The 25,105-nt window shown below is 45.9% G+C and overlaps 1 gene segment (V, D, J or C); it reads left to right on the top strand.

The window, feature by feature from the left end:
• Positions 1-1,588: 1,588 nt before the first annotated feature.
• LOC141089199 (Ig mu chain C region secreted form-like) overlaps positions 1,589-25,105 on the top strand; it is a 101,825-nt gene continuing 78,308 nt past the window's right edge. The window contains 2 exon segments of the C gene segment in view: positions 1,589-1,649; positions 2,465-2,731. Coding sequence covers positions 1,589-1,649; positions 2,465-2,731 — 328 coding nt within the window.

Raw genomic sequence — 25,105 nt, 5'->3', positions numbered from 1 at the left:
GCCAATCAGCTTTTCTCTGTGTTGGCGGATGTAGGAGTCACATGTGCAATACCCTGTCAGACGACGGAGCAGCTCCGCAATTGAGAAGTTCCGGTTGGCAGCCACTGACAATGAGAACAGCTGATCAGCAGGGGTGCCAGGTGTCAGACTACAACCATTTAAGCATTGAACATTGCTGACCTATCCTATTGATAAAGTAATGGACAACCTCTTTAAAATATATACAGAGGACATCTGGGCATTTTTTTGAGCGTTTTGTCAGCATTAATATGTAAAAAAAAACACTAGCATTTTACGAATTGTTTTATGAATGTCAAAAGACTTCATAAAACTGTCCAGAAAAAGCTCAAAAAATGCCTAAAAGAAACATTTTTCGAAACCACTAACAAAGATACATTAACGAAAACACTTCTGGATAAAAAAAGGCCGTCATTTCCTGAAACAGTTTCAGCTTTAAAACCTCATAGTTGTTGTCTGCCTAAACAAAATGTACATCTTTAGCATGTCTTGACCCTATCTGATGATCATTGTGAACAGGTAATGTGATATTTATTATAAAATACCATTTTATTTAATCCTTTTATTAAATGTTTGAGACAATCCATTTTAGGGCTCATTAACATGTCAGTTTTTGTTGTATGTATGTCATCCATTTTTTTACGAACAGGATATAGACACATTAATTTCATTTAATTGGCTCAGAAACACATTTTTTTCCAAGGCAATGAGACACAAAAAAAAAAGTTGCAGACATTGACTTTTGATTCGATTAGTGATCAAAGTCACTCATTCCAATAAATGGTTGAAAAAATGGCACTTGGATGCAATCCTTGTATAACCTGATGGTCTTTTTTTTCAGCTGATAGGAGAAGCTTTTAATTTTTTTTTATATGTTGCCTTAGGGTTCATTCACACGTCTGATTTTTCCCACATACGAGAAAAACGGACCTATTATTCTGATCAGTCTTTGATCAGAGTTTGATCAGAGTGTGGTACGAGAGTCAATTGTTTATCTTGCATGTGGAGAAATTAAGAAAAAAAAAGTTTCTCCACCTTCTCCATTCGCAGAAATTCATAAACATGTGAAGGGCCCCATAAACTTTCACAAGTACGAGTGCTATGTGTAAAAAACAAGAGTAGACTCATACGTGAAAATCAAACATCTGAATGTACCCTCAGGCCACGTTCACATGAGCGTATGAAAATTGGACAATATTCACTCATATTGTAATCTATATTCCATCCATATGCCATCTGTGTGTCATCCATTGTCTTTTAGGCCAGGTTCATATTGCGTTAGAGCAGTCTGTTCAACGCATGCGTTAAACGGACTGCGCTAACGCTACTCTGTTTTCTGATCGCGTTATGCGATCGCGCTAGCTGCGCTAGCAGTGACGGACCCTCGAACGCTGCAGACCACGTCCGAGAGTCCATCACAGAATGACGGCACATCGCTAACGCATGCCGCTTATGACATGCGTTAGTGATGCGCTCAGCTATAGCAGTCTAGGGGTGCGTTAACGCATCCGTTACATAGCGTTAATGCTGCCACGTTACGGATGCATTAAATGCAGCCCCCTAACGCAATATGAACCTGGCCTTACATGTGTATGGCACATGTTTTTATGCATTGGCAATGAAAAAAATTGGCAAGAATAAATACAGTTTCCTATGTTAATGATAACAATGTATCCATACAAATCGTATGCTATACGGATGATCCAAAAGGGAACATTTTTTTTTGCGCATCCATAGACTTGAATGGATGAGTCTCATCCAAAATATGAAAAATAATAGTGCATGCTGCAAATTTTTCCCCCTGGAAACTCAGTTTATGTTAACAAATTGCCATCTGTACATCCCTATGATATAACATTGGTTGGGTGCTTTTCGTGTGCTATGTAATTCTAACATGGACAGCACATGTATGTAAAATAACGTCATCTGAACGAGCCCTCTATCAACAGGCAATGATCAATAATCACATTTTGCAATAAGACTAGGTAGTTTTATATTAAAGGCCTATCCTTAGGTTAGATGATCAATATCTGATATGTGTGGGTGCGTCACCTGGCACCCCCACCAATTAACTGTTTCCCGTGCTGGCGGTGGGATGTACTCCGTTAACTGTATAGTGGCCACAACTGGATACTGCACATTAGTGGCTGCACATACCCCTGTATTCAAATAATTAAGGGTGTATCTGTAGTACCTCGCTGTGGCCATTACACGGTTGATGGAGCTGTGCCGTTCCGCTCCACAATGGAGCACATCCAGCAGCCTATCGCATCGGGAACGGCAGATTGACAAATGCCTGATGTTACACCGCCACTGATATTTATTACCTATCCTAATATAAGGCCATCACTATAAACGTACCAGACAACCCTTTTAACTCAAAAAGGTGCTTACAAAAAAAAAACATCTTGGACCTTGCTAAGTGATTTTTTATTTTCTTCTGTAGGAACAAAAAGTCATGGTATACTACTGCCATTGATCCCATGCTGTGACGCACTAAAGGAAAAACAAAAAGTAACTGTGGGTTGCCTTCTTAAAGATGCTATACCGCTTCCTGAAAAGATAGACTGGAGTGAAGGACGTACTAAAGATTCAAAGTCAATGAAACATAATGAACATCCTTCATTGAGCAGTTTTCTGACCCTCACCAATTCAGAATGGGAAAAAAAGCCATTAACCTGCTCTAATAAAGACACACAGAGTGAAATCAAAGGTAAATGTATTATAATGTAAGCTAAATCTGTGTCATCCGTAATCTTGATCTATCTATCTGCAAATGAAATCAAAGCAGCACCGGTATTAAAATGGATTAATAACACATGAGACATGCACAAAAAATAAACAGGTTAGTAAGAAACTGTTCACACCACCCAAAGACTAAGACACAGAAAAAACACACAGTATGACAAACGTGCATGAATACTCTGTTGTAAAATATATATATATATATATATATATATTATATATATATATATAGGCGCATATCCAAAGACAAAAGCCAAATTGACCAAAAGTGTATAATGCAGGAAAGAAATGGCAGTAGAGTTGAGCGACTTTAGTCGGATCGGGTTTCATGAAACAAAATTCGTTTCAGATGAAACTGGTCCGACTAGGGCAAAAAAAGTCGGAGTTTCGTCCGAAACCCGACCCCAATGCAAGTCAATGGGGAATAAAAGTCGGCATTGAGTGGATGAATGTCATCAGCTCAATGCCGACTTTTATTTTCCATTGACTTGCATTGGGGTGGGGTTTCGGACGAAACTCCGACTTTTTTTTGCCCTAGTCGGACCAGTTTCATCTGAAACGAATTTTGTTTCATGAAACCCGATCCGACCAAAGTCGCTCAACTCTAAATGGCAGCACTTCAGCTCCAATTAAATGAAAAATATGGACTTTTCAATAATCATCTTTAGTGTAAATGCAATGTAAATTTTAGCTCCATAAACAATACTGAGCTATCTATCTATCTATCTATCTATCTATCTATCTATCTATCTATCTATCTATCTATCTATCTATCTATCTATCATAATTAAAGAAAATTTGGCAGCACTACCAAGCTGGAGGAAGGCAGAGAAATCTGCCGAAACATTGCTGCTAATGGATCAGTAAGCTAAAGCCATGGTTTTTCCCTTTAATTTTTGGAGTGCTGCCTGTATTTTTCTGATCTATCTCTCTATCTATCAATCTATCTATCTATCTATCTATCTATCTATTATATCTACAGTATCTGTTATCTATTCTATCAGTCAATTTATCTATTATCTATGTATTCTATCAATCTATCTATTCTATCAATATGTATATCTCTATCGATCTATCTTTTATCTCTGTCTATCTATCTATCTATCTGTCTATCTATCTATCTATCTATCTATATCTATCTTTGTATCTCATATATATATATATGTATGTATTTATCTGTCTCATATTTATCTATAGCTATCTACCTATCTATCTATCTATCTATCTATCTCTCTATCTATCATCTATCTATTTATCTATCTATCTATCTATCTATCTACTATCTATCTCATATATCTATCTATCTATCTATCTATCATTTATCTATGTATCTATCTATCTATCTATCTATCTCATATCTACAGTGCCTTGCAAAAGTATTCGGCCCCCTGGAACTTTTCAACCTCTTCCCACACAGACAGCTTCACCAGCGATCAGCACCAGAGACACCGAGCGCGTGGCGTCTGTTACACCGCTCCGCCATACTCACCCGGCCTCCGCTCCCACGCCGCAGTCGCCCTCCACTCCCACGCCGCAGCCTCTCTCCACCCGACGGCCGCGGTGGTCACCTGAGACAGACCCGCGACCGATGCCTTCCCTGCATGCTATGCGCATGCGCCATAGGCCGCGGCCGCGCCTCCTTCCTGCTTCTTATGCTCCGGCTGTGCCCTGACCCGGAAGCACATTTGGACCAATGGCTGACCAGACAGGGCCATATCAGGCCGCTTCCCCCTGAGGGAGGCGCCTGATCGTTGTGTTTCCTGACACTCTGGCCTCGCTCCATCGTGCACACTCTGCTCCTGCAGTTCCTGTCTCGGCTGCTCCTCACAGCAGCTTCTCAGTCCTGCTACCCGTGTTCCTGTCGTCCTACTCCAGTCCTGCCTTGTGTTCCTGCCGTCCTACTCCAGTCCTGCCTTGTGTTCCTGTCGTCCTACTCCAGTCCTGCCTTGTGTTCCTGCCGTCCTACTCCAGTCCTGCCTTCACTGTTCCTGCCGTCCTACTCCAGTCCTGCCTTGTGTTCCTGCCGTCCTACTCCAGTCCTGCCTTCACTGTTCCTGCCGTCCTACTCCAGTCCTGCCTTGTGTTCCTGCCGTCCTACTCCAGTCCTGTCTTCAGTGCTCCTGCCGTCCTACTCCAGTCTCAGTCTTACTCCGGTCCATCCTGAGCCGCCCCTCTCGGTACCGGCTACCGTGGTACTCGAACCCCTGGGCCTGCTCCTAACGGTCCCTGTATAGGGGTCGGTTCCACCTGGCAGCTCGCCCGGGGTCCCTCGGTGCCACGGTCCAGAGGGTCCACTCTCGGAGCTCCCGCTCCTGACCACCCACGCTAACAGTACGATCAGGCCATGGACTCCGCCGGTACTACGGCTGCTACCCAGAAAGAGTTGCTATTCCTACGGGAGAATCAGGGGCGCATTATGTCAATCATGAAGTCGATGGACACCCGTTTGTCGGCCTTACAGGTGGCCGATCCTGGAAATGCCACTCAGCTGGCCAGTCTCCAACAGGAGCTGGGCCAGCAGCAAGATACTCAAACCCACATTTTGTCCTACATGGCCTCCTTTGATAGTCACTTGTCGGCCCTCCAGGCTGCCGCTGCAGTGCCGACTCCTCCCCCTGCGTCTGCTGCTCATCCGACGCCCCGCCTCGCCAAGCCGCCTCGTTTCACCGGGGATCCCAAGCTCTGTAGGGGGTTCTTAAATCAGTGTAGTCTCCACTTTGAATGGCTGCCGCAGCAATATCCCTCGGACCGGGCCAAAGTGGCCTTCATCATGTCCCATCTGGAGGGAGAGGCCCTTTCTTGGGTAAACCCGCTCTGGGAACGTGACGACCCGGTCGTTTCGAGTCTCCCGGTTTTCCTGGATACGTTTCGTAAGGTTTTCGATGAGCCGGGCCGGTTAGCCTCTCTCACTGAGTCACTCTTTAACTTACACCAGGGCTCTCTCACGGTCGGACAGTACGCTATTCGCTTTCGCACTATTTCCTCTGAGCTCGGCTGGAATAATGCAGCTTTGGTGGGGGCATTCTGGCGCGGTCTTTCTAGTAAAATAAAGGATGAACTCGCTGGTCGAGATGCCCCGTCCACCTTAGAGGACCTTATCTCGCTGGCTACCCGCATTGACCTGCGCTTCCTGGAGCGCGCTCGGGAGTCAGTGAGAGACAGGCGCTCCTCCAGGTCAGTTCCTCCTTTCGCTCAGTCGGCCAGCTCACGTTCAGTCGGATCTTCTTCCCTCTCTTCGGGTGAGCCCATGCAGATAGATCATCTCAGGTTGGCCGAGTTACGTCAGAGAGAGAGACGGGCACAAGGTCTGTGCCTCTATTGCGGTCATTCGTCACACTATATCCGCACCTGTCCTAAGAGACAGGGAAACGACTCCACCTAGGTCAGGTAAGAGAGGCCTTCCTAGGTGATGATGATGATTCCTCTCAACCCCTTACGATTTCTGTGCTTTTGGTTTCAGGAGGGAGGCGTGGTTCCGAGGTGGCCTACGTGGATTCGGGCTCAGCGGGTAACTTCATTCGGCCGGAAGAGGTAGACAAATACCAAATTCCTGTAGTCACTCTATCTAACCCAATTCAGATTGCCACCGTGGATGGCAAACCGCTACAGGTGACCGTCACCTTGGTCACTGAAGAGGTGGAATTGCAAATCGGAGCCTTACATCGAGAGAAGATAGCCTTTTACGTTTTACCTAAGCTCTCTCACGCCATTCTACTCGGTCTTCCATGGTTAAGGACTCATCAGCCTGTTCTCGACTGGTCTTCTGGGGAGATACTCCGCTGGAAGCACCCGTGCCAAGCTCGCTGTCTGACTCCTGTCCGCCTGGCGGCCGCTCCACGGTCACCTCCAGACCTCCCGGGTCTTCCTCCAGCTTACAGCTCCTACGCCGATGTTTTTGATAAGAAGGAAGCAGAGGTCCTCCCTCCACACCGGCCGTTTGACTGCCCAATTGAACTTGTTTCTGGTTCAACCCCCCCAAGGGGCAGAATCTACCCTCTGTCTCCCGTGGAGACCACCGCCATGTCCGAGTACGTCCAAGAGAACCTCGCCAAAGGCTTTATACGGAAATCCTCTTCGCCCGCGGGAGCCGGGTTCTTCTTCGTCAAAAAGAAGGACGGGACTCTACGGCCATGCATTGACTATAGGGGCTTGAATGAGATTACCATCAAGAACAGGTACCCTCTTCCACTCATTCCGGAACTGTTTGACCGTCTCAGAGGGGCTCGGGTCTTTACCAAGCTGGACCTCAGAGGAGCCTACAATCTGGTCCGTATCCGTGCAGGTGACGAGTGGAAGACCGCTTTCAACACTCGAGATGGCCATTACGAGTACCTGGTCATGCCCTTCGGTCTTTGCAATGCTCCTGCAGTCTTTCAAGAGTTCGTCAACGAGATCTTCCGGGATCTCTTGTACTCCTGTGTGGTCGTGTACTTAGACGACATCCTCGTCTTCTCGCCGGACCTCTCGTCCCACAGAAAGAGTGTCCGCCTGGTGCTTCAGCGTCTTCGGGAGAACCGTCTGTATGCAAAGATCGAGAAATGTCTCTTCGAACAGACCTCTCTGCCATTTCTGGGATACATTATCTCCGACGCTGGTCTAAGGATGGATCCCGAGAAGTTGTCTGCCATCCTCAAATGGCCTCGCCCCGTCGGATTAAAGGCGATACAACGATTCCTCGGGTTCGCCAACTATTACCGGCAATTTGTCTCCCACTTCTCCGCGATCACAAGACCCATTTCTGTGCTTACCCGTAAAGGGTCTACTTCCAAGGATTGGTCTCCTGAGGCAGAGGAGGCCTTTCTGTCCCTAAAACGGGCTTTCTCCACGGCTCCGGTCCTGCATCGCCCTGAGAGCGATCGACCTTTTGTACTCGAGGTGGACGCTTCCTCGACTGGTGCCGGGGCGGTGCTGTCCCAGAGAACCGCCTCCGGTCGCCTGCACCCTTGTGGCTTCTTCTCGAAGGCCTTTTCTCCATCCGAGTGTAACTACTCAATCGGTGACCGGGAACTTTTGGCCATCAAGTTGGCCTTGGAGGAATGGCGCCACCTCCTGGAAGGAGCTGTCCATCCTTTTGTCATCTTCTCGGACCACAAGAATCTGGCCTATCTCCAGTCTGCCCAGAGACTAAACCCTCGCCAGGCCAGATGGTCTTTATTTTTTGCCCGATTTGATTTCGAGCTCCGATTCCGTCCCGGCAGCAAGAATTCCAAAGCCGACGCCCTGTCCAGGGTCTTCCAACCACACGAATCCACGGAGGAACCGTCACATATCATTGATCCCACTAGGATCATCACCGTGGCTCCAGTGAACTGGCTTACTCCTCCGCCTGGCAAGACGCTTGTGCCAGAGAATCTCAAGCAAAAGGTTCTTCTATGGGGGCACTCCTCCAAACTGGCCGGCCATGCCGGAACTAAGAAGACCCTTGATCTTATCAAACGTCACTACTGGTGGCCCTCACTTCGCCAAGATGTACTCGATTTTGTGGCTTCTTGTCCATCCTGTGCAAAGAACAAGGTACCACGGAGATCTCCGTCTGGCTTGTTGCTTCCGTTGCCTGTCCCTACGGTTCCTTGGGAGAACATCGCCATGGATTTCATCACCGACCTACCCTGCTCTGCGGGCTGCTCAGTCATTCTGGTGGTGGTGGATCGTTTTTCCAAGATGGCTCACTTCATCCCTCTGCCCGGTCTTCCCTCAGCGCCGGAGCTGGCCGAGATCTTCATTCATCAAGTCTTCAGGCTTCATGGACTACCTCGACGCATTGTGTCTGACCGAGGGGTTCAGTTTACCTCCAAGTTCTGGCGTTCGCTTTGTAAGCTTATGAACGTTTCCCTCGACTTCTCCTCGGCCTACCATCCACAGTCCAACGGACAAGTAGAGCGTACCAACCAGACGCTTACGGGATACTTACGCCACTTCTCTAACGCCCACCAGAACGATTGGGTCAGCTTACTCCCCTGGGCAGAGTTCGCTTATAACAACCATGCTGGTGAGTCTTCGGCCAAGTCTCCGTTTTTCATTGTTTTTGGCAGACATCCTGGTGTCCCTCTTCCGATAACCCCTGCCTCTGAGGTACCCGCGGCCAATGCCTTGTCCTCGGAATTTTCTAAGATTTGGGCTGAGACCAACACATCACTCAAGAGATCCGCTGATCAGATGAAGAACTATGCAGACAAAAAGAGGTTGGATTCTCCTCCGTATCGTGTTGGCGACAAGGTCTGGCTCTCCTCCAAATTCGTCCGACTAAAACTGCCCTCCTACAAGTTGGGTCCACGCTACATCGGTCCGTTTGAAATTCTGGGACGTATTAACGAAGTTGCCTACAAATTGAGGTTGCCTGCTTCGCTCCGGATCCCAAACACCTTTCACGTCTCTCTCCTGAAGCCTGTGGTGCTGAATCATTTCCATTCCTCGCTTGATCTTGGTCCTCAGCCGGTGGGTGCCGACAACGTTTTTGAAGTGCAGGACATCCTCGCTGTGAAAAGGGTTAGAGGTAGGACTTTCTTTCTCGTTGATTGGAAGGGCTTTGGTCCTGAGGAGAGATCCTGGGAGCCTCGGGAGAATATTAATGCTCCCCGTATCCTCAAGAGGTTTCTTGTTAATCTCCGGGGGGGGCGGCTTAGGGGAGGGGGTACTGTTACACCGCTCCGCCATACTCACCCGGCCTCCGCTCCCACGCCGCAGTCGCCCTCCGCTCCCACGCCGCAGCCTCTCTCCACCCGACGGCCGCGGCGGTCACCTGAGACAGACCCGCGACCGATGCCTTCCCTGCATGCTATGCGCATGCGCCATAGGCCGCGGCCGCGCCTCCTTCCTGCTTCTTATGCTCCGGCTGTGCCCTGACCCGGAAGCACATTTGGACCAATGGCTGACCAGACAGGGCCATATCAGGCCGCTTCCCCCTGAGGGAGGCGCCTGATCGTTGTGTTTCCTGACACTCTGGCCTCGCTCCATCGTGCACACTCTGCTCCTGCAGTTCCTGTCTCGGCTGCTCCTCACAGCAGCTTCTCAGTCCTGCTACCCGTGTTCCTGTCGTCCTACTCCAGTCCTGCCTTGTGTTCCTGCCGTCCTACTCCAGTCCTGCCTTGTGTTCCTGTCGTCCTACTCCAGTCCTGCCTTGTGTTCCTGCCGTCCTACTCCAGTCCTGCCTTCACTGTTCCTGCCGTCCTACTCCAGTCCTGCCTTGTGTTCCTGCCGTCCTACTCCAGTCCCGCCTTCACTGTTCCTGCCGTCCTACTCCAGTCCTGCCTTGTGTTCCTGCCGTCCTACTCCAGTCCTGTCTTCAGTGCTCCTGCCGTCCTACTCCAGTCTCAGTCTTACTCCGGTCCATCCTGAGCCGCCCCTCTCGGTACCGGCTACCGTGGTACTCGAACCCCTGGGCCTGCTCCTAACGGTCCCTGTATAGGGGTCGGTTCCACCTGGCAGCTCGCCCGGGGTCCCTCGGTGCCACGGTCCAGAGGGTCCACTCTCGGAGCTCCCGCTCCTGACCACCCACGCTAACAGCGTCGCTGTGTTCGTTAGTTACCAGCGCGCTGATGCAGGGAGCTGGTAACTAACGTACACATCGGGTATCTAAGGGACGCACGTCCCTTGGATACCCGATCTGTACGTTAGTTACCAGCAGATCGCTGGTCTCCCGCCTGTCACATGCAGTGATGCGTGCTGGCCAGCAGGAGACCAGCGACAAAAGAAATGTCTAGCGGTTTCCTACAGCGAACAGCGATACCGGCAGGGGGGCCGGTCGCTGATCGCTGTCACACACAGCGATCTCGCTGGTGAGATCGCTGTTGTGTCACAAAACTTGTGACTCGGCAGCGATCTCGCTAGTGAGATCGCTGTGTGTGACGGGGCCCTTAGACCTCATCTTCACCCGCCTCTGTTCCCTATCTAATCTCACAACCTCTCCCTTCCCCCTATCTGACCACCATCTACTCACCTTCTAATCCTTGTCCCTCTCACCTGCCCCCCACGTCCAGCCACTAGCACATCCTCCCAGAAACCTCGCACACCTAGACATTCACAGACTCTCTGACTCTCTTCTACCTCTGTCCTCCATATCTTCACTCCACAACACGGACAGTGCCACCGCTTTCTACAACGCTACCCTCACATCAGCCATAGACTCAGTTGCCCCTCTCATGCATGGCAAAGTGCGACACTCCAATAGGCAACCCTGGCACAACAACCTCACCAAAAAACTTTGACAAGCATCCAGGGTCACGGAGCGGCGTTGGAAGAAAGCACGCCAGCCAGACGACTTCACTGCTTTCAAACAAGCTACACTTGCCTTTAAATCAGCCCTCACCTCTGCTAAACAGACCTATTTCACAAACCTTGTATCTTCACTATCCCACAACCCAAAACAACTGTTCAGCACATTCAACTCACTCCTCCGTCCACCACTGCCACCTCCAACTCCCCTCATCTCTGCTGAGGACTTTGCCACCTACTTCAAAAACAAGATTGACCAAACAAGGCAAACTTTTACAGTTCCACCACCCCAACCGCTCCACATACCAGACCTCTGCCCTTCCCTAATAACCTCCCTCTCCATCATCACTGAAGGAGAGCTTACTCATCTCCTTTCCAAATCATACCTCACCACCTGTGCACTTGACCCCATCCCTTCCCACCTGCTTCCCAACCTCACTAACATGATCATTCCAGCCCTAACCCATCTCTTCAACCTATCCATAACTTCTGGTACCTTCCCCTCTGCCTTCAAATATGCCACCATAACACCCATCCTCAAAAAAATCAAACCTTGACCCAACTGCTCTGCCCCGCTATCGCCCCATATCACTGCTCCCGTTTGCTTCCAAACTCCTTGAACAGCATGTCCATGCTCAACTTTCCTCCCACCTCTCATCTAACTCCTTCCTTGACATCCTGCAATCTGGCTTCCGCCCACACCACTCCACTGAAACTGCCCTGACCAAAATTACTAATGACTTACTCACAGCCAAAGCTAACAGACTGTTCTCCATCCTCCTCCTTCTTGACCTGTCCTCTGCCTTTGACTCAGTTGACCACTGCCTACTGCTACAGATTCTTACTTCCCTTGGCATAAAAGACCTCGCCTTGTCCTGGATTTCCTCATACCTTTCTGACCGCACATTCAGCGTTTCCTACTCCCACACTACCTCCTCATCCCGCCCCCTCTCTGTTGGAGTCCCCCAAGACTCTGTCCTGGGCCCCTACTTTTTTCCATCTATACTCTTGGCCTAGGACAACTCATAAAGTCCCATGGCTTCCAGTACCACCTGTATGCAGATGACACTCAGATCTACCTCTCTGGCCCAGATGTCACCTCTCTGCTATCCAGAATCTCAGAGTGTCTATCAGCCATATCCTCCTTTTTCACCTCTCGCTTCCTAAAATTCAACATAGACAAAACTGAACTCATTATCTTTCCTCCATCTCACGTATCTTCCCTACCTGATCTATCTATTATTGTAAATGGCATCATGCTCTCTCCCGCACCTGAAATCCGCTGCCTTGGAGTAACTCTCGACTCTGCCCTGTCCTTCAAACCGCATGTCCAATCTCTTGCCACCTCCTGTCGCCTCCAACTCAAAAATATTTCCAGAATCGTCCCTTCCTCAGTCCTCAATCTACTAAAACTCTTGTACATGCCCTCATCATCTCCTGCCTTGACTACTGCAACACTCTCCTCTGTGGCCTCCCTGCTAACTCTCTTGCACCACTCCAGTCTGTCCTCAATTCTGCTGCCCGACTAATCCACCTCTCTCCTCGCTACTCCCCTGCCTCTCCCCTCTGCAAATCCCTCCATTGGCTCCCAATTCCCCAACGAATCCAGTTCAAACTTCTAACACTGACCTACAAAGCCATCCACAACCTTTCCCATCCCTATATCTCTGAACTAATCTCCCAATATCTTCCCTCACGTACTTTTCGATCCTCCCAAGACCTCCAACTCTTCTCCACACTTATTCGTTCCTCACACAACCGCCTCCAAGATTTCTGCCGAATATCCCCTGTCCTCTGGAATGCCATGCCTCAACACGTCCGATTATCCACTACCCTCGGATCCTTCAAATGGAACCTGAAAACCCATCTTTTCAGGAAAGCTTACAGACTGCAATAACCTTTCTGCCGCCTCATCACCACCAGAGCTGCTGCACCCCCGACCTTCTGTCTTTTCCCCGCTATCCCGTAGAATGTAAGTCCGCAAGGACAGGGTCCTCTCCCCTCTGTACCAGTCTCATTGTAAATTTGTTGTGGAAACTTGTTTACTGTTAACTATATTTATAACTTTGTATGTAACCCCACTTCTCATGTACAGCACCATGGAATTAATGGCGCTATATAAATAAATAATAATAATAATCATGTTTCAAACATAAAGATACCAAATGTAAATTTTTGGTGAAGAATCAACAAGTGGAACACATTTGTGAAGCTGAGCGAAATTTATTTGTTATTTTAAATTTTTATGGAAATTCAAAAACTGAAAAGTGGGGCATGCAATATTATTCGGCCCCTTTAACTTAATACTTTGTTGCGCCACCTTTTGCTGCGATTACAGCTGCAAGTCACTTGGGGTATGTCTCTATCAGTTTTGTACATCGAGAGACTGAAATTCTTGCCCATTCTTCCTTGGCAAACAGCTCGAGCTCAGTGAGTTTTGATGGAGATCGTTTGTGAACAGTAGTTTTCAGCTCTTTCCACAGATTCTCGATTGGATTCAGGTCTGGACTTTGACTTGACCATTCTAACACTTGGATACATTTATTTGTGAACCATTCCATTGTAGATCTTGCTTTATGTTTGGGATCATTGTCTTGTTGGAAGACATCTTCGTCCCAGTCTCAGGTCTTTTGCAGACTCCAACAGGTTTTCTTCAAGAATGGTCCTGTATTTGGCTCCATCCATCTTCCCATCAATTTTAACCATCTTCCCATCTTACCATCTACCGCGCGCCGAATTTTGGCTCATCTTTCATCGTTTTTAAGAAATCTCAATATGGAAGAGGCCAGGAGCCATTTGGTGAGCTGCATTTCTTGCTACATGTTCACAGACTTACCAGTGGAAAAGCCAAACTTCACATGCCACAAATGCAAGCTTGTGTCCCTGTTGGAGGAAAAGTTGCAAAATCTCGAAGAGAGGTTAGCTACGTTGAAGACCATTAAGGAAGGTGAAGAGTTTTTAGACAGAGCAGAATTATCTCTTCATGTTACAGGAAAAGAAGAAATTCGAAGTACACCTGAAGAAACAGAGGAATGGAGACATGTGACCCAGAGAAGCAGGAGGATCAGGAGGCAGTCAGCACCCATACTTCTCAGTAACCAGTACCAGGCTCTTACACAGGAGAGCGATGAAGAAATACATCAGGATAAGACTTTGCCCACAAACAGCAGCCTTGTACGCCTTCAGAGTCCTCCTGGATGGAGAAAGAAAAATGTTGTGAAGAAGAAACGGAGAGTGGTGGTCATGGGGGATTCCCTGTTGAGAGGAACAGAGGCTGCTATCTGCAGACCGGATATAACTTCAAGACAAATGTGCTGTCTTCCAGGTGCAAAAATTAAAGATGTGACTGACAGGATATCAGGACTCCTCAGACCTACAGATGACTACCCATTCCTGCTACTATATGTGGGGACAAATGACACTGCAAGAAACGACCTGGAAACCATCTCCAGAGACTTTGAAGACTTAGGCAAGAAAGTGAAAGAACTGGGAGCGCAGGTGGTCTTCTCTTCTATCCTCCCAGTGGATGGCCATGGAACAAGGAGGTGGAATAAGATTCTGCAGGTGAACAACTGGCTACGTCGATGGTGCCATCAGCAACGATTTGGATTTATGGATCACGGAGTGAATTACTTTTACGATGGACTACTTGCTAGAGATGGGGTGCACCTTACGAAGACTGGAAAACATGTATTTGGAAGTCGCCTTGCTACACTTGTAAGGAGAGCTTTAAACTAGAACAACATGGGAAGGGAAGCAAAAGACCAGAAAAAGCCATACATCTGAAAAATGCTATTGAGAACTCTGCTATTAGAAGTGGAAAGGAAGAACAAAGACAAAAGAATCTAAATAATAAAAATATTGGAGAAAGAGAAACCAATCACAAACTAAAATGTTTCTATACTAATGCACAAAGCATGGGCAACAAACAAGGAGAATTGGAACTACTAACACAGGAAAAGAAATATGATGTCATTGGAATCACTGAAACTTGGTGGGACAATACACATGATTGGAATACAAGACTAGAAGGATACAACTTATTTTCAAGAAACAGACTTGATAAACGAGGAGGAGGTGTCGCATTGTATGTTAGAAACGCGTATATCTGCACAGAGATTGAAGCTTCAGAGACTGGGAGTACTGTGGAAACTGTTTGGGTAAGAATACAAGGACAGAACAATGGAAAGGACACCATTGTAGGCATTTACTACAGGCCGACTGTGCAAGCTGAAGATATGGATGAACTCTTTATGCATCAAATGGCCAAGTTCTCCAAAAAATATGACATAGTTGTCATGGGAGATTTCAACTATCCAGACATTTGTTGGGAATCTCTCTCAGGCAAAACTAACAGGTCAAGGAAATTCTTATCCTCTCTTGCTGACAACTTTATCTTCCAAAAGGTAGGGGAGAAAACAAGGGGAACTGCTACCTTGGATCTAATCCTTACAAACAGGGAGGAAATTGTTGAGGAGGTAAAAGTGGCTGGGACCCTAGGAGGTAGCGACCATGCTATTTTAGAATTTTGGATAACTAGAGGAGGAAGACATGTGAAGACTCAGACGTCAAGGTTAGATTTCAGAAAGGCAGATTTTAAGGGATTCAGAAAGAGAATTGGAGGGATCCAATGGCTGGATATCCTTAAAGACATAAATGTCCAGGAAGGATGGGAAATCTTGAAAAATGAAATTCTCAAAGCACAATTGTTAACAATTCCAAAAAGAGGGAAGAATAGGAAGCATTTAAGGAGGCCAGGATGGATGAACACAGAACTTAAGCACATGCTAAAAAGGAAGAAAAAAATGTTTATAAAATGGAAAGAGGGAGGCATATCTAAAGAAGAATATAATGCAGTCTGCAGAACCTGCAGGGAACAAATCAGATTATCTAAAGCTGACAATGAATTGGGGCTTGCAAGAGATGTCAAAAGCAATAATAAAGGATTTTGGGGATATGTCAAAAGTAAAAGAAAAGTCAAAGATGCTATAGGATTTTTACAGGATGAAAATGATGAAATGGTAAGACAGGATGTTGAGAAGGCCGAACTTTTAAATTCCTATTTTGCATCTGTTTTCTCTCAAAAAGGAAATGTAACATCAACTGTTCTTCACTGTCCTATTAAGGGAATAGAAGAACCCAGGATATCTATAAACAGAAAGATAGTGAGGAAACACTTAGCTAACCTAAATGAATTCAAGTCACCAGGTCCAGATGAATTACACCCCAGAGTACTGAAGGAGATAGCAGAAGAAATTTCTGAACCCCTCTCCATAATCTTTGAAAATTCTTGGAGAACAGGAGAAGTCCCAGAGGACTGGAGAAGAGCAAATGTTGTTCCTATCTTCAAAAAGGGGAAGAAGGTGGACCCAGGCAACTATAGGCCGGTGAGTCTGACTTCTATACCAGGAAAGATCTTTGAACAAATTATTAAACAACATGTATGTCAGTACCTGGATAAGAATGAAGTGATTAAACAGAGTCAGCATGGGTTTGTAACTAATAAGTCATGTCAGACTAACTTAATTTCCTTCTATGATGGAATCACTGATTGGGTGGATCAAGGAAATGCTGTAGATATAGTATATCTTGACTTCAGCAAAGCATTTGATAAAGTATCTCATACAATCCTTATTGAAAAAATGTCTAAGTATGGAATGGACAAGGCAACTGTTAGGTGGATTCATAATTGGCTTAGTGATCGGACCCAAAGAGTGGTCGTAAATGGCTGCACATCCAGTTGGAAGAATGTCTCAAGTGGGGTACCACAGGGCTCTGTCCTGGGCCCTGTATTGTTCAACATATTTATCAACGATTTAGATGAAGGAATTGAGGGTAAACTGATTAAATTTGCTGATGACACAAAGCTAGGAGGGATAGCTAATACTAGAGAAGAGAGAGAGAGGATTCAAAAAGATATAAATAAACTGGAGAAGTGGGCAGCAACAAACAGAATGGTTTTTAACAGGGAAAAATGCAAAGTACTACATCTGGGCAATAAAAATGAAAAAAGCATATACAGAATGGGAGGAATAGGACTAAGCAACAGCACATGTCAAAAAGACTTGGGCATACTAATAGATCACAGACTGAATATGAGTCAACAGTGTGATGCAGCAGCAAAAAAGGCAAATGCAATTCTAGGATGTATTAACAGAAGCATACAGTCTAGATCACGTGAAGTCATTATTTCCCTCTACTCCTCTTTGGTCAGACCTCATCTGGAATATTGTGTCCAGTTTTGGGCACCACATTTTAAAAAAGACATCAACAAACTGGAGCAAGTTCAGAAAAGAGCGACCAGAATGGTGACCGGTCTGCAAGCCCTGTCTTATGAGGAAAGGTTGCAGGATTTGGGAATGTTTAGTTTGCAAAAGAGAAGACTGAGAGGAGACTTAATAGCTGTCTACAAATATCTAAAGGGCTGTCACATTGTAGAAGGATCAACTTTATTCTCATTCGCACAAGGAAAGACTAGAAGCAATGGGATGAAACTGAATGGGAGGAGACACAGATTAGATATTAGAAAAAACTTTTTGACAGTTAGAGTGATCAATGAGTGGAACAAGCTGCCACGAGAAGTGGTGAGTTCTCCTTCAATGGAAGTCTTCAAACAGAGGCTGGACAGACATCTGACTGGGATGATTTAGCGAATCCTGCTTTGAGCAGGGGGTTGGACCAGATGGCCCAGGAGGTCCCTTCCAACTCTACGATTCTATGATTCTATGATTCTATGATTCCCTGCTGAAGAAAAGCAGGCCCAAACCATGATGCTGCCACCACCATGTTTGACAGTGGGGAGGGTGTGTTCAGGGTGATGAGCTGTGTTGCCTTTACATATCGTTTGGCATTGTTGCCAAAAAAGTAGATTTTGGTTTCATCTGACCAGAGCACCTCTTCAGATTTTTGCAGTGTACGACTGATTGTTGTCCAATGGACAGACTGTTCCACCTCAGCTGTAGATCTCTGCAGTTCATCCGGAGTGATCATGGGCCTTTTGGCTGCATCTCTGATCAGTCTTCTCCTTGTTTGAGATGAAAGTTTAGAGGGACGGCTGGGTCTTGGTAGATTTGCAGTGGTATGATACTCCTTCCATTTCAGTATGATCGCTTGCACAGTGCTCCTTGGGATGTCTAAAGTTTTGGAAATCATTTTGTATCCAAATCCGGCTTTAAACTTCTTCACAACAGTATAATGGACCTGCCTGTTGTGTTCCTTGGTCTTCATGATGCTCTCTGTGCTTCAAACATAACCCTGAGACTATCACAGAGCAGGTGCATTTTTACGGAGACTTGATTACACACAGGTGGATTATATTTATCATCATTAGTCATTTAGGACAACATTGGATCATTCAGAGATCCACAATGAACTTCTGGAGTGAGTTTTCTGCACTGAAAGTAAATGGGATGAATAACATTGCATGCCCCACTTTTCAGTATATTAATTTCCACAAAAATTTAAAATAACCAATAAATTTCGTTCAACTTCACAATTGTGTTCCACTTTTTGATTCTTCACCAAAAATTTACATTTGGTATCTTTATGTTTTAAGCATGATATGTGGGAAAAGGTTGAAAAGTTCCAAAATACTTTCACAAGGCACTGTATCTATCATCTGCCCAATCTGTGACTCAGATGTGTGGGACTTTCTGCAGGTGTTCAGTGTTCTGGTGATTGCCCAGCTACTTAACTGAGCTTTCTGCCCCTGATCCCTGCCAGATGTAGTTTGTTCTTGGTGAGTGTTAGCCTGATTTTGTTGCTCTGAGTTCTGATCTTCTGCTCCTTGATCCTTTGGACTGTGTTCTGACTATCCTTGTCCTTCAGCTTTTGGTCCGCTATCTCTTGTTATTGTCCCTGGACTGTGACCTGACTTTTGCCTTTGTCTTTTCCCTTGGTTATTTACGTACTCTCTTGGTATTGACCCCGGAACATTTGACTCTTCTGCCTCAAGGCCTGTCTGTGAGTAGTGACTAATGTCACCTTAGTGACGCTTGTTTTCCCTGAACAATGGACTCAGTTTGTGCACTGTGTGATCAGGTGATGAATCTGACCCAGATGAGTCAGGATCTGGCCAGTGATCACCAGAAGCTAGAATCATCACAGTCCCAGCTCCAGGGTCAGTTTAGTACTCTGGGTGGTTCCCAAATCACTCCACTATCGACAGTAGTTATGTCTCCCGGACAGTCCATAATTCCCTCCAGTACCTCATTCATTGGAGAGGTTATGGACCAGAAGAGAAATCTTGGGTCCCTACTCAAGCTGTAAATCCCGATCGTCTGGTTAGGGCCTTCCATCACAGGTTTCCTATAAGCGAATGATTGCTATTCTGTTCTATAAAAACTGTCTTGCTGTGCTGTCTATGTCTTGATTGAGTGCTTGGCAGTCCAATACTGCGATGAACTTGCTGCTCTGTAAGTGCTTTGATTGACAGACATAGTTTGTGCTTCTTGGTGAGTTTGGTGAGTGTTAGGCTGGTTTCAGACTAGCGTATTTTACATGCAGTGCACGGTGCCGCTAAGCCCCGTCCCCTGCCCTCCCCGTCCAGTCATTTCCTCCTACTATCGCACACGGCTGCATGCGATCTGCGCACCCTATCTTTAGCATAGGGTGCGCAGACCGTGTGCTGGCCGTGCGCTAGTAGGATTTTTGCGTGCACTGCGCACTTTTGACGGTGCACCGGTGTGCGCCAAACGCACCATGTTGCATTTTGGTGCGCTCGGCACACCTTCAAAAGTGCGCAGCACACGCAAAAATCCTACTAGCGCACGGCCAGCGCATGGTCTGCGCACACTATGCTAAAGATAGGGTGTGCAGATCGCATGCAGCCGTGTGCAATAGTAGGAGGAAATGGCCGGGCGGGGCGGGCAGGGGGCGGGGCTTAGCGGCGCCGTGCGCTGCATGTAAAATGGACTAGTCTAAACTTAGCCTTAGCCTGATTTTATTGCTCTGAGCTCTGATCTTCTGCTGCCTGACCCCTTGGACTGTTTTCTGACTATTTCTTTGTTTTGTCCTGATCCGCTATCTCTTGTTATTGACCCTGGACTGTGACCTGACTTGCGCCTTTTCATCTTTTCACTTGGTTATCTATGTACTCTCTTGGTATTGACCCCGCAATGTCTGACTCTTCTGCTTCACGGTCTGGCCATTAGTGACTCGCATCACATTAGTGACTAGCATCAAAATAGTATATTACACTGCCCATAGTCCTTTATATAGTATAATACACTCCCCATAGTCCTTTATATAGCATAATACACTCCCCGTAGTCCTCCATATAGTATAATACATTCCCCATAGTCCTCCATATAGTATAATTCACCCCCATAGTCCTCCCCATAGTATAATGCGCAAACCATAGTCCTCCCCATAGTATAATATATAATATAGTATTATAATATATAATATAGTCCTCCAAATTGTATAATACCCTCCTCAGTCCTCCAAATTGTATAATATACTCCTCAGTACTCCAAATAGAACTCCAAATAGTACAATGCACTCCTCATAGTTCTTCATATAGTATACTGCATTCCCCATAGTCATTCATATAGTATAAGATACTTCTCATAGTCCTCCATATAGTACAGTGGGTATGTAAAGTATTCAGATCCCTTTAAATTTTTCACTCTTTGTTTCATTGCAGCCATTTGGTAAATTCAAAAAAGTTCATTTTTTTCTCATTAATGTACACTCTGCACCCCGTCTTGACTGAAAAAAACAGAAATGTAGAAATTTTTGCAAATTTATTTAAAAAGAAAAATTGAAATATCACATGGTCATAAGTATTCAGACCCTTTGCTCAGACACTCATATTTAAGTAACATGCTGTCCATTTCCTTGTGATCCTCCTTGAGAAGGTTCTACTCCTTCATTGGAGTCCAGCTGTGCTTAATTAAACTGATAGGACTTGATTTGTAAAGGCACACACCTGTCTATATAAGACCTCACAGCTCACAGTGCATGTCAGACCAAATGAGAATCATGAGGTCAAAGGAAATAGCCAAGGAGCTCAGAGACAGAATTGTGGCAAGGAACAGATCTGGCGAACGTTACAAATTAATTTCTGCAGTTCTCAAAGTTCCTAAGAGCACAGTGGCCTCCATAATCCTTAAATGGAAGAAGTTTGGGACCACCAGAAGTCTTCCTAGACCTGGCTGTCCAGCCAAACTGAGCAATCGTGGGAGAAGAGCCTTGGTGAGAGAGGTAAAGATGCAGTAGGGAGATGGGAGAAAGTACCACAAAGTCCACTATCCCTGCAGCTTTCCACCAGTCGGGCCTTTATGGCAGAGTGGCTAGACAGAAGCCTCTCCTCAGTGCAAGACATATGAAAGCCCGCATGGAGTTTGTGTCTGATGATACGAAGATAGAACTTTTTGGTGATAATTCTAAGTGGTATGTGTGGAAAAAACCAGGCACTGCTCATCACCTGCCCAATACAATCCCAACAGTGAAACATGGTGGTGGCAGCATCAGGCTATGGGAGTGTTTTTCATCTGCAGGGGCAGGACGACTGGTTGCATTTGAAGGAAACATGAATGCAGCCAAGTACAGAGAAATCCTGAGTGAAAACCTCTTCCAGAGTGCTCTGGACCTCAGACTTGGCCAAAGGTTCACCTTCCAACAAGACAATGACCCTAAGCACACAGCTAAAATAACAAAGGGAGTGGCTTCAGAACAACTCTGTGACCATTCTTGACTGGCCCAGCCAGAGCCCTGACCTAAACCCAATTGAGCATCTCTGGAGAGACCTGAAAATGGCTGTCCACCAACATTTACCATCCAACGTGACAGAACTGGAGAAAAATTTGTTACATCATTCCCAAAAAAGACTCATGGCTGTAACTAGCTCTAAAGGGTTCTTCTACTCAATACTGAGCAAAGGGTCTGAATACTTATGACTAGTGATGGGTGAGCACTAAAATGCTCGGGTGCTCATTGCTCAGGTCGAGCAAACTGGAATTCTCGGGTACTCAACCAGAACAACTCGCCCAATGTAAGTCTATGGGAAACCCGAGCATTTTTGTCGCGATCCCCCCAAGGGTCCTTTTAGGGTCTAAAAACATCTGAAATCGATGGGAACAGTTCTGAAATGACTTGGGAACATCATAGGGAAGATCCCTGGAAGCATTTCTGACTCCTAAGTCAGTGCTGTGACCAATGTTGTCAGTCTTATGCCATTTTTACAGGCACACCAAAAAACATACAAAAACGAAACCAAAATGGATTTTCCTCTGAAATATGTTAAGGAACATCCTTTCCAGAGTAATAACTTTTATATAAGGCAAAATAATTAACCCAAAGCAAAAACGTTCCTCCACCACTTGGGCTATGTTCACACGTAGCATTTTTAATGCGTTTTTCAACTTTAGCATTGCTTTCAGCCAATACAAATGCATTTACTAGGAAATGTCATTGTACCATTTAACAACCTTAGCTGGCTATGTGGTGTGTGACACATCATCAGACACATTTTATTTCATTTATGAAAGATGGACTCTTAAAGTCACAAAGCCTATTTTTATAGGAGCATCAGGCGGCATTAATATTCTTAAAGGGCCATTATTAAACAGTGGGTCTCCTATACTGTTATTGCCTACGCAGTGAGTGCCTGAGTGCCTAAGCTGCCAAATATTAGGATGCACCCCACTACCCCTTTCACGAGACGTACAGGAGGGCCTTCTGAAAAAATGTTCCCATTATAAGAAAGTGAGTGTCCCATAGTGTTTGCCTATGCATTGAATGCAAGGCCTGCCTTGCCCCAAAGTTGCATGCACCCCAAAAACCCTTGGAACAGACATCCTGGATGGACACAAGAAACCAAAGTTCCCATTATTTTTCATTTGGTACTGCCATACTGTTAGCCTGTGCATTGAATGCAAGGCCTGCACTGCCACAAAGTCATATGCACCCCAATAAGCCTTTGAACCCACGTACTGGATGGCCACAGGAAAACCAAGTTCACATTATTCATTTGGCACTGCCATACTGTTAGCCTATGCATTGACTGAATGCAAGGATTGCCCTGCCACAAAGTCACATGCACCCCAATAAGCCTTTGAACCCACGTACTGGATGGCCACAGGAAAACCAAGTTCACATTATTCGTTTGGTATTGCCATACTGTTAGCCTATGCATTGAATGCTAGGCCTGACCTGTCACAAAGTCACATGCACCCCAATAACCCTTTCAACAGAGGTACTTGAGGGCCTCATGACAAAAATGTTCCCATTAGAAGAAAGTGTATCTCCCATATAGGTTGACTATGCAGTGAATTGCAGTGTTAAGCCTGAAGAACCTGCATTTTTGAATTGCAATGGTGAGCCTGAAGAACCTGTAGTGGAGAATTGCATTGTTGAGGCTGAAGAATCTGCATTGGTAAATTTCAGTGTGGAGGCTGAAGAACCTGCACTGGTAAATTGCAGTTTTGAGGCTGAAGAACCTGTAGTGGAGAATTGTAGTGTTGAGGCTAAAGAATACCTGGCAGTGGTGAATTGCATTGTTGAAGCAGCTGAGCAATCCCTACAGTTCCCATTATAAGAAAGTTGGTCTCCCATAGTGTTTGCCTATGCATTAAATGCAAGGCCTGCCTTGCCCCAAAGTTACACGCACCCCAGTAACCCTTGGAACAGACATCCTGGATGGCCACATGGAACCAAAGTTCCCATTTTTTTCATTTGGTACTGCCATACTGTTAGCCTAGGCATTGAATGCAAGGCCTGGCCTGCACCAAAGCAATACACACCCCAATAACCCTTTCAACAGATGTACTTGAAAGTGTGTTTCCCATACTGTTTGCTTATGCAATAATGCAAGGCCTGCCCTGTCCCAAAGTAACAAGCACGCCACTAAGCCTTTGAACCCATGTACTGGATAGCCAGATGAAAACCAAGTTCACATTATTCATTTGGTACTACATGACTGTTTGCTTAAGCATGAATGCAAGGCCTGGCCTGCACCAAAGTTACACGCACCGCAGTAACCCTTTCAACAGATGTACTTGAGGGCCTCATGACAAAAATCTTCCCAATACAAGAAAGTGTGTCTCCCATACTGTTTGGTTATGCATTCAATGCAAGGCCTGCCCTGCACCAAAGTTACACGCACCCCAATAACACTTGGAACAGACGTCCTGGATGGCCACATGAAACCAAAGTTCCCATTTTTTTCATTTGGTACTGCCATACTTTAAACCTATGCATTGAATGCAAGGCCTGCCCTACCACAAAGTTACACGCACCCCAATAACCCTTGGAAGAGATGTAGAGGTGGGCCTCCTGAAAACAATGTTCCCATTATTAGGAAGTGGGTCTCCCATAGTAGTATTTGCCTATGCAGTGAATGCAAGGCCTGCCAAAAAGTAGGAGGCACTTCAATACCCCTTGAAAGATACGTGGAGGAAGGCCTCATAAAAAATATTCCCATTATAAAGGAGTGGGTCTCCTATACTTGGAATGCCCATACACTAAGTGTATGGGCTGACAAACATTTCCCCCTGGGTGGTACACATCAACTTTTAGGATGGTTTAGTGAATCCTGCTTTGAGCAGGAGGTTGGACCAGATGACCCAGGACGTCCCTTCGAACTCTACCATTCTATGATTCTAACTTTTTTTTTTATCATTTTTTACGGGCATTATTATTATTATTATTATTATTTATGATTATAGCGCCATTTATTCCATGGCGCTTTACATGTGAGGAGGGGTATACATAATACATACAAGTACCGTAATCTTAAACAATACAAGTCATGACTGGTACAGGATGAGAGAGGACCCTGCTCGCGAGGGCTCACAATCTACAACGGGATGGGTGAGTATACAGTAGGCAAGGGTAGAGCTGGTCATGCAGCGGTTTGGTAGATCGGTGGTTACTGCAAGTTGTAGGCTTGTCGGAAGAGGTAGGTCTTCAAGTTCTTCATGAACACCCTTGCAAAAAACTAGAGTGGCTCTAGCATCACGGAACACATTCACTCTGGTGCTCTAGTGATGGTGTCTGAAGAGACGTGTAGGATGTCCTCCTATGAATCTTTTCCCAATTTAAAGGAGGGGTCTTCTATACTTGGAATGCCCATACACTAAGTGTATGGGCTAACAAACATTTCCCCCTGGGGGTACATATTTTTTAA

This window comes from Dendrobates tinctorius, unplaced genomic scaffold (assembly GCF_039654945.1).
Source record: "Dendrobates tinctorius isolate UK_male_01 unplaced genomic scaffold, ASM3965494v1 ptg000044l, whole genome shotgun sequence".
NCBI classification, from domain to species: domain Eukaryota; kingdom Metazoa; phylum Chordata; class Amphibia; order Anura; family Dendrobatidae; genus Dendrobates; species Dendrobates tinctorius.
This window is presented reverse-complemented; position numbering and strand designations above follow the sequence as displayed.